The sequence below is a fragment of the Lactuca sativa genome, chromosome 2 (genome assembly GCF_002870075.4).
Source record: "Lactuca sativa cultivar Salinas chromosome 2, Lsat_Salinas_v11, whole genome shotgun sequence".
NCBI lineage: Eukaryota > Viridiplantae > Streptophyta > Magnoliopsida > Asterales > Asteraceae > Lactuca > Lactuca sativa.
Window position 1 is genome coordinate 172,842,116 of NC_056624.2, and position 13,856 is coordinate 172,855,971.

The following is a 13,856-nucleotide window of genomic DNA, read 5'->3' on the forward strand; positions in this document are numbered from 1 at the left end:
CTAATAAAAAATTTGGTTTTTTTATGTATAAGAACGTTAATTTTAGTCTCTAAAACTTTCTGCCCCCAAATTAGTTGTTCAAGCTCCGCCACTACTTGTCAATTAATCAAATCTGGTCACGAACCTTGTGTAATCGTGCCAACCATCTTACATATCATTGTGGATGATTCAGGGTGGTCGGGAAAACCAAAATGATAATCATCTTACACTTAACTTAAAAAATGATATAAAACAAATAATTGGAAAATAAATAATTTAAATTAAAATCAAAATCCAACTAACGTTTATAAATCTAAATCTGTTCAACAATTGATTTTTGTATTCTCAAGAGATGCTCGTTTCCGCGTAATTTCTCTCTTAGAAAACTTTTTAGGAAACTGGTTAGTAGGCATCACCATATAGTCTATATATAAATTTTCGATGTGTAATATGTTGTAACGCAACAATCACATAAGTTTTTTGTCTTTAGATTCTATTATAATCTATAGATTTCATTTTGGTTTGTTTCTGTTTTGAAAATTTTGTTTCATAAGATAATAAAAATGAAAATGGTTGATAAAATGGGATGCCGGCATGAAGAAATATAAAGAATTTTGCGTAGCTCCCAAATTAAACAACGCGATTCCGGGGCATGTTTCATGGATTCATTTGGATTAACTTATGATTTCAATCAAACACCGAAAAAACTGAAACCATTAATACATTCAATTAAATTAAATTTTAATTAATAAATATAATAAAATAAAAAATGGACCAGATGTTATAAATAAAAACATATATATAATGCAAATAAGAAGAAGAGCGTTCCAGTTTTCATGCGACTTCACTCATACGTTTACGTACTTTTTATCTCTCTCTTCTCTTCTCTATTCTAGTCAAATCCCTCTCACTCCACGGCGACGACTTCTTCATTTCCCCTCAGATGCGCCAAAACTCATCTCCGATCAAATTCATGGCGGCTACCACCATAACAGACCCACTAGTCAAACGGAAAACCAAAGTCTGTTTCTCCATTGCCGCCTATTCCAAAGACCTCATCGCCAATCTCCACCACCATTCCAACGTTCCCATCGACCAAGGTCTCACCCAACAAGAGCTCTCCGCCATTGAAGCCTCATTCAATTTCGCATTCCCGCCTGACCTTCGTTCCATTCTCCGGGAAGGCCTTCCAGTAGGCCAAGGATTTCCCAACTGGCGATCGTCTTCCTCCCAACAACTCGATATCTTGATTAATCTCCCAATCTTGGGAGTTCTTAAGGAGGTCCACCGCCGAAAATTCTGGGATAGCCGATGGGGTAATCGGCCGGAGAAAGATGATGATGCTGTTCAATTGGCTAAACAGTTCTTGAAATATGTCCCGGTTCTTGTTCCGGTTTACCGGAACTGTTATATCCCGACGATCCCCTGTGTGGCAGGGAATCCAATCTTTTACGTGAACGGTTTGGATGTTAGGTTGTGGAGTTACGACGTCGTTGGGTTCTTTCAGCAGACTGAGTTCAAAGGAGGGGTGCTGAGGCCGAGGAGCTTGGGTCATTTTTTAAGTGTGCCGTTATGGGCGGCTACGGAGTCTAGAACGATAGAATTTTGGACGGAGTTAACTGATCTCCGCCGTGTTACTCCGGTGAATGGTGGCGAAACGGAAAAGAGGTGGTGGGGAGGGAATGAGTTGCGGCGGTTTTTGGAGGATGTTCGGTTGAAGTTAAGAAACGGAGGGTGGAAAGAGGAGGATGTAGATGAAATGATGATGGTGATGGAAATGAACGGCGGAGATGAGAAATCATCATCTTCATCTTCATCGCCGGCGCCGTCACCGTCGTCGTGGTCATCATCGTCTGATGATGAGAGCGGCCCCGGCGGTGTAAATTACGTTAGGATGTTGTCGGGGATGTTATTACGTGCGGGGTGGAGCAGGGGTGATGTGATGGAGTCGCTTGGTTGTTTGACTATAGAGGAAGATCGAACGGTTGAGATTGAAAACGAGTGTGGTGGTGGGGATTCTTTGTTTGACTTTGAGTACAACAATTACAGTTGTGTTAGAGAGGGTCAAAGCCGGTGTTGAAAAGGCATTACTCATACTATTGCATTTGCTGACAATTTCATTCTATTTAGATGTAGAAATATACTTGTAATAAGTGCATTAACAGTAGTACCACACCATCATCAATTTTTGTTCATTTCTATAAGAGACACTCCTCAGTATTCAACAACATTTGTGTTTGTTGCTTTCATCTAAATGATTATATCTTTATAGTCTCTTCCTACAGAAGTTTGTAAGGTGAATAATTTTTCAAAATGATAGAATGTTCAATGTTGTTGAAAACTAGTAAAAAGGTATTAGTGAAGATAAAAGCATCTCAAAATGTGAACATTACTTATCGTGTTTTGGTATGACCACTCACCTACAACTTTACCAAAATGACATCATTGACAAAAAGGGAATGAGTTAAAACGAAACCTTCACCTACAAATGTAACACTCCATCTTTTATACATTTTCAATAAATACAAAAAAGACATTATTTGCAATAAAGTCTTTATGCTTTATACAAAATTGATCATTTTAAAAGTTATTTTTGGACTATAAGTCGACTATGGTGGTTACAAGTCAAAACATCAACAACAACAGAAAAGCAATCAAAAGTTACAACTATTATTTACATGTTAAAAAAAACTATCAAATGCTTTCTATTGTTTTTGACAAACTACATTTTAGCCACTATCGACACACAGTTTTTTGTAATGACAAAAAAGGACCAAATTTAAGTTTACTGTTTTTGACAAACTACAGGGACCAAACCTGCATTTTCCTCTTCTTTGCCTTTATGATTAATCATTTTTTTTTCGCACGCCCCCTGCACGTGCCTTACTTATTCTCTAATCCTTAATGGGCCTAGTGGCTTCGGTAACCCACCATTTATGAAGAGAAGAACTCCACGATTCCCATCGGAAAATTAGTCTGTGTCTGTCCGAGAAAAAAATCATAGAGAGAGAGATGGCGACGGCGATTGTGAGATCTACTCTTCGAACGGCACTTCGAGGTGGCGCTCGCGTGAATCCGGCATCTACGAGATCATTTTCTGCTGGTGCATCGGTTGAAGAAGAAGCTCGTAAGATTGTTATTCCTCTTTATGATGCAATAACATTTTGTAGTTTCTAAGCTTTTAACTTTTTAATCTTCTTCCATTATTTAAGATTTAGTTTTTGTTATTCCTTGTTTGTCCTGTCCAATCGCATAGTATTCCGATCTGAAGGATTTCATCTTGTCCGATTTAGGGTTTTATTTGTCACAATTGTGCATTTTAGGGTTTGAATTTCAGATTAGTCGAAATTTATTTGAATTTCTGTTATCTGATTATCGAAAATGGCGACAAACTATGCTATGTTGACTTATGGATTTGCTTGTGTATTTACAGGTGAGGCGGCGAAATGGGAGAAAATTACATATGCAGGAATCGCTGCTTGCTCGATTCTTGCATTTGTCAACCTATCCAAGGGTCATCCTCATTTCGAAGAACCACCTGTAAGCTCAAATTTTGGTTATTTCATTAGCTTTACATATGTTTAAATAGTTATCCATTGCTCTATGAAACTTGCATCCTTGTAATAGCATGACATTGGTGTTCATCTTTATTAAGATTTGATGTTGTATTATGTGTGTAGGCATATCCATACATGCACATCCGTAACAAGGAGTTTCCATGGGGTAAGTTTTGATGCATGTGAAGTGAAAGTTCATTGGCTTTGGTAATTTGGTTGATGTTTACTAATTTTTATTGTTGTATAATTTGCAGGTCCTGATGGGCTCTTTGAAGTCAAGGAACACCATTGATGCCCAAATTGAGGTTGTGAAGGGCATTCAGATTTCAGAATAACAATCTTGATGTTTCTGTTTGATTGGGTTTATTGTTTTTATCATTCAGACTGGATTCTCATAGAGGTTGGTACTTGTAACTTGTATTTGCCTCATTTCAATGGATTGTTTCTTTTTCTATACTTTGCTTCTCAGAGATTTCTTTTATGGCAAATAAGAGTTCATGAAATGGAACTTTGGCTTTGTAAAAATATTAAGACTCAAGGTTTGAAGATGTTGAACAAAATTTTCATAACTATGTGTTTTAGATATTGGTTTGTAACCACATGTTTTTTGCAAAACATGTACAAGTTTATAATTTAGAAAGCTCAATGAATGGATAGTATGAAAATACATAATCAAATTAACCGAGTCATTGGAAAAAGCTAAAAGTTGCATAAAAGACATATTTATGAAAATTGGATATTTTATGAATTCACTTATTAGAGATGTTAACCGACCTCTTGATCAAATGTCATCGCCGTGTATTTTGATAGTGATGGGTTTATAAAATTGTTTTATCATATTTTAATTTTAATAAGCGGTATATTTTGTGAACTTTAGAGCATGGAAAATACTTTGATTTACGAATAATCATGTAAAATGATCTCACTTGTTTATTAATATTTTAATTGTTTTTTTATTCAAATAGTAAAATGAGTATGTTGAATGGTTATTATGATTAATAAAGGGCATGTTTAGTATTGGGGAAATTTTAAAAATCTCATTAAGATTCTTGAAACACATTATTATAAGCTAGATGTGACATGTCAAATATATTCTTAATGATATAAGATAAATAAGATGCTGAGTGTCTTTTTTTTTCTTCTGAAAATTGAAGTTTAATTAAACTCATCTTAAACTTTTCATATTGCATCCAAATTCCAAAGTTACTTGTCTTGTTTTTTCGAAGACAATCCATTTTCTTGTGATAGCTGAGATCATTAATTAATGAGCTCGAGAATAATGTTTTTACAAATCAGTTCATCTAAATTCCTTAAAGGGTTAAGGGTTCAAGCGCAGTAGCGAACAAAAATGCAGTTTCGGAGTAACATTTAGAGTGTCTGTGTTTTAGCTAACTAAAAAATTTACAAAATTCTCTTTCAATTAATAAATATTAGTTGATTCTCTTTAAAACAATAAAATATCATAATCCAAACAATATTAATTTATAGAGGTTTCACTTTATATGGTTTTTATTTTGGCTGGTAAATAATGTTATTATGTCAAAAAATATTGAAGCAAACATATATATATATATATATATATATATATATATATATATATATATATATATATATATATATATATATATATATATTCAAAAAAACTAGGAGGATATTTAATTTTTCAAAATTTAATAACTACATATTGCTGTTCCACGTTGTATCATGAAAACCTTGTCAAACACAGAATCATTATATCTTTGAGATAGGGATAGATCCATATTCAATAATTGGCCAACGATAGGGCTCCAAATCATCCATATTTCTATAAGAACTTAAAGAATAGAAAACTGAAAATACTTAATTAAAAAAAAAAAAGTAAAAAACTCACTCTACTCTGCAGCTGTGTTTTCAGTGCTTCTGCTTCCTCCTATTCCACTCTCTGGTAATGTTCCCAAGTCTGTAAGAGCTTCTTTCTCTTCTTCTAGAACACCACCTTCCTCATTTTTCACTTCAGACTCTTCATTATTCTCATTCTCATTCTCATTTGATTCCTGTTCCTTTTGGTTCTCATCTTCCCCATTCGAATTCATTGAATCTTCTGAGTTTCTATTCACTGATACTGCATTCTTGAGGTCAACAGAAGGCATCAAATTCGAATCTTGACTTGTGTTCATATGTTGTATAGTTTCCTCCTTTGACACTTTCTGTGATGAAAGATCCACACTGGGTCCCACTTCACTTGACACATTCTCAACTTTCATGCTTGAATTCATCTTTTTCTCATCTTCCTTCTCAAGAACAATAACTTTGTTTTGTTCATTGTTTGCCTTTTCGTCCACTTTTTCTTTGATTTCTTCACCGCCATCACTATGTTTTCCTTCTTCTTTGTTCAACTCAGTCTTCTTAATCTTTATCAGCTCATGTTCTGTTTCTGCAGTCTCCTCTTCATTCTCACGATCTTCCTCATGCTTCATGTCTTCATGTTCTTCACTCTCATGATCATGAACAAGATCTTCAGGTTCAGTTTCATTGCCGATTTCATCCACTTGATGTTCTTCGGGTTCCTTTTTGTCTTGAAGAACAGTTGGTTGCTTCACTTTTGGTTTAAGATCTTTTCTACCCAATCTCATCATGTCCTTGTTAACAACATTGTGTAGCTTGTTTGTGATATGTGATGGGACTGATGGTGTCTTGTCGTCTGAATGGTGGACCTGGTAAAGCAGCCATACACTCACACCAAGCAATAATGAGATCTGGAGAACGTGTTTCACTTTTAGCCCTTTGTTACGTCCGTTTCTACGTGGTGACTGCCTGAACATGATTCAATCAATCTCCAAACAGAACCACTTTGAGTTGATGACTTCAATTTGTTGTAAATCTGAAAGAAAAACCATACGAAATTATTGTATAATCATATATCTAAATGAATTTGATAATCAGGTTTGCGTATCAGTAAACCAATCGTCAATCGGATGAAATAGATCTATGTTAATGAACAGATTTGAAGTCTATATAACATTTATCGAACGGAAATCCACTTTTTCTAAAATAGATTTACAGCCTTGAATGAATGAATTGATGCTTCGTTTTGATTTTTTTTCTTAAAATTTCTCATCTCCATCGAAGACCATGAGACCTAATCCTTCCATTGCGATTTAACCAAAATTCAATTAACTGCGTAAACCGTATTCCATCAATTAACAGCAAAACAAATAGATCAGACCGACTGAAGCTGAAATTGGATAACACTAACGCGATTAAACAGGGGTAAAAATGTGAGAAATTAGAAGATCCAAATAGCAGAAATGAAAGAAGGAATGAGAGATTACCAGTAATTCATGGAACGCAGGCGAATGGAGATACAGAATCGGTACCTTTGCCTATCTTCAAATCATAAAACCTACAAGACTTCGCGAATGCGAATTCTGAAAAGGCCTGACGCCTTGTTCACTACATTCAAATCAATCTTGAGAACGAAATTGCGTTTTGGAACAAGTAAATTTCACAATCTTCAACAAATTTGCCATCTGAACTGACAATGAGAGCTATACCCGATGACACTGACGCACACTCTCGCTCCCTAAAATTGGATCCGATTTTCGGTGGTTTGTTTGTGTTTATACTTTATATATTCCGGCGTATGATAGTAAATTACAAATTTGATCCTTATACTATTAGATGATCTGCAGGTTTAGTCCAAAATAAATTACCTTTTGCATTTTTTAGCTTCTAAATAAAAAAATTGTTTCTAATTTCATCACCTGTTCTTTGATAGATCCTTCGTCCGTGTTAAAGTATACATTCACCTCTCTTTGATTTATGGTACTAATATCTTTAGAAGATAAAGATCATTGGAGCTACATTTTTAAACTAAAGTTTTAATTTACAAGTTATTGAGTTTTGGTTATTATTGTTTAGGATGCACGTATTATCAAGCATCTAAATCCATAGCAAAATCAACTTGAAAATATAAACCATATGAAGTAATGAATACTTGAATGAAATGTCTTAATAGGTCTTTATGTCCTAATAGGTAAGGTGTGAATACATTAGTTAAGTTTGTGATTCAAAATCAGATGTCAGCGTCTTTTACATTGATAAAAATATGGCTTAATTTTTTCGTGTTATTTGGTGTATTTGGAAAGCACGGTGTGATAGGCTATTCAAAAATGTGTGTGCTGCCTCGGCAAAAGTGAGTGACGATATTCTTAACCTTGTATTCAATTGGGTGAAAAATAGAGGGGGGTTGGAGAATTGTAACTGGGTAACTTGGTATTGCTTTCCTCTCAACATCGTCTAATCTTGTATTTGTTGTTTCTTGCTCTGCTTTGTTTTTTAAGTAGTGGTTTTATAATAAAAATTTACCGTTTCCAAAAAAAAAACCTCTCGTGTTGTTCATAGGACTTAATGGAGAGTGATGTAATCCAATGATGAAAATACATCTTTTCATCCGCCCTTATTATTATTATTATTATTATTATTATTATTATTAAGTTTATGCACACCATTTATGTGTTAGCATGTTACTTTTTAGTAAAAAAGGGTTCTCGACACTCCACTGTGACTCCCTACTTTGCGATGATAGGTGGAGGGGGATCGTTTTTTGGACTATACGCTAGAACACTGAGGTACATCGAATACTCTCTCCTGATTAACTCTTAATTGAAACCCTCGGGACTCAAACATTGAACATCTCATATGCAGATGCAGATGTCAGTGTCTTACCCGGTAGGTCAATAGATAGTTGGTTAAATGTTACTTTTTAGTATTATTTTTTTTGGAACGGCGGAATTTTATTAAAAAAACTATCAAGATGCTAGAAAAAGAACAATACAACAAATTACAAGCTAGAACAGGATTATGAAGCCACAAGGTCCGACCTATTTTAGCTTTGTTACACATATTGGAAACCAAAAAAAAAAAAAAAAAAAAAAAAAAAAAGAGTTTTTGACCACATCATCAAAAATGGTTGAATTCCAAGGCAACACCGTTCCAAAGATAATGGAATTTCGAAAATTCCACATACACCATAAAGCAATCATAATCACGACATCAAAAGCTTTCCATTGACCACTTCTCCAAGCAAAAGAATTTGACCAAAACAAGATAGAATTTATGGAAAGGTGTTGAGGAAGTTGAACACTCCACCAAATGACAACTTGAGTCCAAAGCTCAATCAAATCACTACAACATGCAAACAGATGCTCAATGGACTCAACTGTAGTGGAACAGACTGGACACAAGATTGAATCCATCAAAATACCCCTATGTAAAAGGTTAGCTCGAGAGGTAAACCATTTAGTCTTGTAATATCCAAATAAAAATATTCAACTTAAGTGGAACATCCTTTATTACTATAAAGTACAAAGATAATTCAAATATTGTATTTGTAAAACCAGGAAATTGTCACACCCCCAAACCAAGGATGGCGGAAACGTCCGGGGGTGGAGGACTTCATGTGTAGTATCATAACAACAATGGCAATAGTGATGAAAGTAAACACAACCAACATATATATAATTGAAAGAGTTACATCATTGTATGAATTACATGTTTCAAAATCAATTACAATATGTTGACAAAATATGATAAGTTTGACGCCTCAACGTCCCATCCTCAAAAGCACTTTGTTACCTGTTTAGCAATTTCCTGAAAATACAAGTTGTTTGAAAAAGTGTCAACACAATGGTTGGTGAGTTCATAAGCTTTTGTATGCAATTTATGAAAACCTTGTCTTCGTATATGTATGGTTGTTCTAGAAAATTTCGATAATTTTCTTTAAAAATGTGTACTGTAGTCTTATATATACAAAGACCGTAACGTATAAGTAATCTTCCTTATTTACAGAAAATAATATGAGTTTAATTCAACATAACGCGTATGATGTCAATGAAATTCCCGTAAATTCTTATGTTTGTTAATACTTTCTGTGAGCTATTATAACCATGCTATGACCTAGATGGCCTGAAAACGACGTTCTTCAGGCGTCGGAACTGTTATGACATTTGTCACCTTAGACCTGCCGGTCTAGCTGTTGCATGCAGCTCAGGTGTGGGTTTGTCATGCCCAATATAGATCTATATACAACTATCACGCACTCCCTCCAGGAGACTCTGGTTACAATACAGGACTTATGATTAATGCGAAGGGAATGTCTCACGAAGTCATTATTGAATTTACACTTAACGTAATGAAAGTTCCCTTTTGTATAAATGTACCCTTCTGAAATATATGTATTTTGTAATGTATCATAAACTATACCTATTATAGTTTATCAAAACAAGGGTAGAAATAGTAAAGTACATAAACTATACTTAACATAGTTTAATAAAACATTTGTATGTAATGGGTGTACTTTAATTATAACACTTTGTTATTTCTATGCATTACCTAGTAAAAATCCATTTGTTAACTGGTTTATATCTAGATACTAGTACAAAAATGTCATATATTGTAACAACACATAATCACATAATGGTATATCCCTTGCTCAACATGTTACAAGGTGAAATGAAATTTATAGTGTTTTTCTGTTAATAACATTTTCTGTAACTGTTATTGGAAAATTTATAGAAAAATCATAAAATGTCTAAATCAAGTTCTGTAACTTCTGAGAGTTTATAAAATGAGTCTAGTTTGTTCATAAATTTTTCCATAATTTTTAGTGACCTCTAACTTGTGTGAACAAGTCCATAATCACAGACTGGTCCGGATTGATGTTTAAAATGATAAACAGTTTTGTAAAAATCACCATAAAGTGTAGAAAAATCGTATGGAGATGTTCAAGTAGTCATTTTAAAGCTAAAAACTTGAACTACATGCACCTAAAACAGTTTTGAAAACAAAAATGTTTAAGTTGTCCAAAACAGTCCGTGAATGGAGCCCAACTTTTCTGATGAAAGCTGTTAGAAAAGTTTAGTTACGTTCTTGGTGTTTTAACTTGTATTAACCCCCCCCCCCCCCCCCCCCCCCCGTAAAAACTTGAGAAAACATGAAAATGTAGGGGTATGAACTCACCTTGAGTGATTTCAGAAGGTGATTGTTGAAGAATGGAAGTGTTTAACTCAAGAACACTTGAAAGATCACTTGGAGATTCGAAGATCTAACATGAACGTGATGATGTTTGTGTAAGGAATTGATGATTGGATTAGAATGAAGTGTATAAATCACAAGAAGGATGGATTATACTTACCAAGAGTGGGAGAACACTTGATGATCAGCCTTGGGATCTCGAATTAGAGAGAAAAGTTTGAGAGAAAAATTGTGTTTGATTTTTGGTGAAATGAGAGCAAGTGAGTGAGAATGAGGGGAGAGGATGAATGTCCAGCTCTATGAACATGGGAATAACTTGTGAGAGAGGTAAAAAGTACAAGGAAGTGACAAGGTATGGTGGGGAGGAGTGTGGGTTGGTCATGGAGTGGGTATGGGGGTTGCTTGTGTCATAATACAAGGAAAAGTCAACACTCAACCTTTGTACTTCACCCACTCTTCTTGGATAAGGTTTTATCCTTAAAAAGTGATTAATCATTAATTAAGGGGTCTTATATGTTAAAATAAATTTTTGGGTGAAAATCCCGTGTTAAAACAATTAAAAACAGGCCTAAAACGCAAAACTAGTCGAAAACCGGGAGAAAATGGACTTCCCAGCGAGACCTCTCGGTCCTGGCCGAGGCTCGGTCTCCTCTGATGCTGAGCCGGAAGCAAAGGGAAGCGAAAGCAGCAAGAAGCGAAGGCTCGGTCCGAAGGCGTAAGGAGCGAAATAGACTGAAGTGAACAGTACCTTCGGGTTCGGTGGTGTGCGAGGTTCGGTTCCAGGAGCCTTCGGGTTCGGTTCTTTGAGCGAGGTTCGGGCCCGAGAGCACACCTTCGGTTTCGGTCCTCTTGGTTTCGGTCCCTAAGAGGACTTTCGGGTCCTAAGAGGCTTCGGCCCTAATTAGAGGGTTTCGGGTCCTTAAGCCCTTTTTCCCCGTTCTTGCCCCGTTTTAAGCGGTTTTGACCCGGTTAAGGGTCGGAATGACCCGTATGACTTCAAAAAGTTACGGAAACTTTTGAGAGAGATTTGGGAGAGATTTCACATTCTTGGATAGATTTCACATTCTTGGAGAGATTTCTCATACAAAGAGAGATTTGGGAGAGATTCTCGATAAAGAGAGATAGAGTGAAAACGATTGAGAGAGGTTTCATGTGTGACAATGGTGAGTGTTTGGCTCTGCAACGCAAGTTCCGTGAACCCCGTTAAGTTGTTTAAGGATCTTACCTACTCCCGATGAGTATGTAACATTGTTTTATCAGTTTGGGTCATTGTTTAGCACTAAGGCTTAGGAAATTTAAACACACGAACTTTTCCAAGTGATGTTTTCTCATTAAAATAGTGAGTTATACAGTAATTACATAACGTACGCTCCAATACACAAGGTTAAACGAGTCGATCGGTTTGACTTGTTGACTTTGACTTGACTCGAAATTGACGACTGTCACATAAATCGAATTCTATAGAGGGTAAAACCGGTCCATTGGCTTTGGGTTATCGGAAATGACTAGCGAATTATTTTTGGGTACAAGGACAAAGATAATTTAAATATCATATTTATAATATTACTTATAGACACATCCTTTATTTAATTTATGTATTTATTAGTTGTTTTTTGATTTAATTGAATTTTTGTAAAGAATATATTTTTTTCATACCATTTGCATTTGATGCGTTTGGTTTTCTTGCGATGGAGCTTTTTAGTAGAGTACAACGGATCATTGCATTTTCTATTTGATAAAACCAAAAGGTATACATTTTATAAAAGCAAAACTAATACATTATATAAAATCAAACGTTATTTTAAAAGAAAAACCACATGTTACACCTAAAAAAAACTAGGAAACTGTATTCCGAAACCGTACTCCGGAATCCCGGAAAGCTCTCTGGAACAATGTGTTTTGGAGAATATGGTTATATATATATATATGTGTGTGTGTGTGTGTGTGTGTGTTTAGGTTTTATGGAAAACAAAAAACCCTAAAAATAATAAAAATACTTAGAGATCACAAAACTTTTTTTTTTTTAATTTTTTATGAAAAAATCGCATGTTTTAAAATAAATTCGCTGATTTTTTAAAATTTTTTTTAAATTTGATTTTTTATTTTTTTTTCAGCGAATTTATTAAAAAACCTGCGATTTTTTTATAAAAAAATTAAAAAAAAAAGTTTAATAATCTCTAAGTATTTTTTATGCATTTTTCTGATTTTTAGGGTTTTTTAGGGCATTATATATATATATATATATATATATATATATATATATATATATATATATATATATATATATATATATATGTCATTTATGTCAAAAATGTCATTTATAAGGGTTAGATTACTCAATTTCCCTTTTATTATTTGTTTTTCAAGTCATTGAACTTGATACTTTGATGATTATTTAGTTAATTTGCTCTTAAAGTCATCTAATTCATATGCTTGAAGTCCATTTGATCCAACTATTGATTGGGTTACATATATAGTTAGACAATTTGAAATCTTTTTATAAATTTAAAAAATATGAAATTGTTATTAGTTTATGTAGTTATTATAATCTTTGTTGGATGTATTTTATATATATATATATATATATATATATATATATATATATATATATATATATATATATATAATTAATGCAATTAGATATCAAGTTTTATTGTAGACATAACATTATATAACCTCTATATCTATCTTATCAGCTTATTTAATGAGTAGACATTTTGGTGAGCAATGATATCGGTAAAATGTGTGTTATAGAAAGAAAACAGGTAAATCATCATTTTTACCAATAATTCATGTTTTTTTCACAAACAAAAATTAGTTTGAAACTTATTCATAAATTATTATAAAATAACGAGACTTTAATGCGTCTAGGTCTGCAATGAAACTGAAAACCAAGGAAAAAAAGATTAAATCGTCATTTTTACTGATAATTCATGTTTTTTCAAATTTTTTGACAAAAATGAAGTTGTTTAGAACTTTAGATAATTATTTACTAAAATGGGGCTGTTTAGAAACTATTTACCAAAATAGTATTATTTTAAATTAAGGGGGTGTTTGGCTTAGTTTTTTAAGGACCATAAGTTCTTTTTGGAAAAGTTGCAAAAAGTCAGGTTTTCCTGACTTTTTCAAAAAGTTGATTTTCCTTCTATCAAAAATTTAAAAGTAGGTTTTAAAATTGTTTTGCCAAACATCTTTTGTCTTTTATGTTTTTCTAAAAGATCTTTTGGCTTCTCAAAAGCTAAGCCGAACACCCCCTAAATGTTAATATTATTGTTTTAGAAAAAAGAAAGTAGAATTATTCCTCCC

The 13,856-nt window shown here is 33.8% G+C and overlaps 3 protein-coding genes across 3 annotated transcripts; 2 read left to right on the forward strand and 1 right to left on the reverse strand.

Moving 5' to 3' along the window:
- The first annotated feature begins 812 nt into the window (after nucleotides 1-812).
- LOC111900310 (uncharacterized) lies at nucleotides 813-2,335 on the forward strand. The gene has a single exon (XM_023896193.3). It carries the CDS (start codon nucleotides 923-925, stop codon nucleotides 2,057-2,059), a length of 1,137 nt encoding a protein of 378 aa, XP_023751961.1. The 5' UTR covers nucleotides 813-922; the 3' UTR covers nucleotides 2,060-2,335.
- Nucleotides 2,336-2,917: 582 nt separating this feature from the next.
- LOC111900234 (cytochrome c oxidase subunit 6a, mitochondrial) lies at nucleotides 2,918-4,105 on the forward strand. Its single transcript, XM_023896108.3, has 4 exons — nucleotides 2,918-3,106; nucleotides 3,413-3,519; nucleotides 3,660-3,702; nucleotides 3,791-4,105. The coding sequence occupies exons 1-4, from the start codon at nucleotides 2,992-2,994 to the stop codon at nucleotides 3,826-3,828; spliced, it is 303 nt and encodes a 100-aa protein (XP_023751876.1). The 5' UTR covers nucleotides 2,918-2,991; the 3' UTR covers nucleotides 3,829-4,105.
- A 1,083-nt stretch (nucleotides 4,106-5,188) lies between these two features.
- Nucleotides 5,189-7,126, reverse strand: LOC111900233 (uncharacterized). The gene is made up of 2 exons (XM_023896106.3): nucleotides 6,848-7,126; nucleotides 5,189-6,396 (listed from the first exon to the last, which is right to left on the reverse strand). The coding sequence occupies exon 2, from the start codon at nucleotides 6,335-6,337 to the stop codon at nucleotides 5,408-5,410; it is 930 nt and encodes a 309-aa protein (XP_023751874.1). The 5' UTR covers nucleotides 6,338-6,396; nucleotides 6,848-7,126; the 3' UTR covers nucleotides 5,189-5,407.
- Nucleotides 7,127-13,856: the final 6,730 nt, after the last annotated feature.

Bases quoted from the DNA above. Each gene is read 5' to 3' on its own strand.
- LOC111900234 (XM_023896108.3), top strand. From the start codon at position 2,992: ATGGCGACGGCGATTGTGAGATCTACTCTTCGAACGGCACTTCGAGGT. The intron at 3,107-3,412 runs GTAAGATTGTTA...GTGTATTTACAG, and splicing joins ATCGGTTGAAGAAGAAGCTC to GTGAGGCGGCGAAATGGGAG. The intron at 3,520-3,659 runs GTAAGCTCAAAT...TTATGTGTGTAG, and splicing joins CTCATTTCGAAGAACCACCT to GCATATCCATACATGCACAT.
- LOC111900233 (XM_023896106.3), bottom strand. From the start codon at position 6,337: ATGTTCAGGCAGTCACCACGTAGAAACGGACGTAACAAAGGGCTAAAA.
- LOC111900310 (XM_023896193.3), top strand. From the start codon at position 923: ATGCGCCAAAACTCATCTCCGATCAAATTCATGGCGGCTACCACCATA.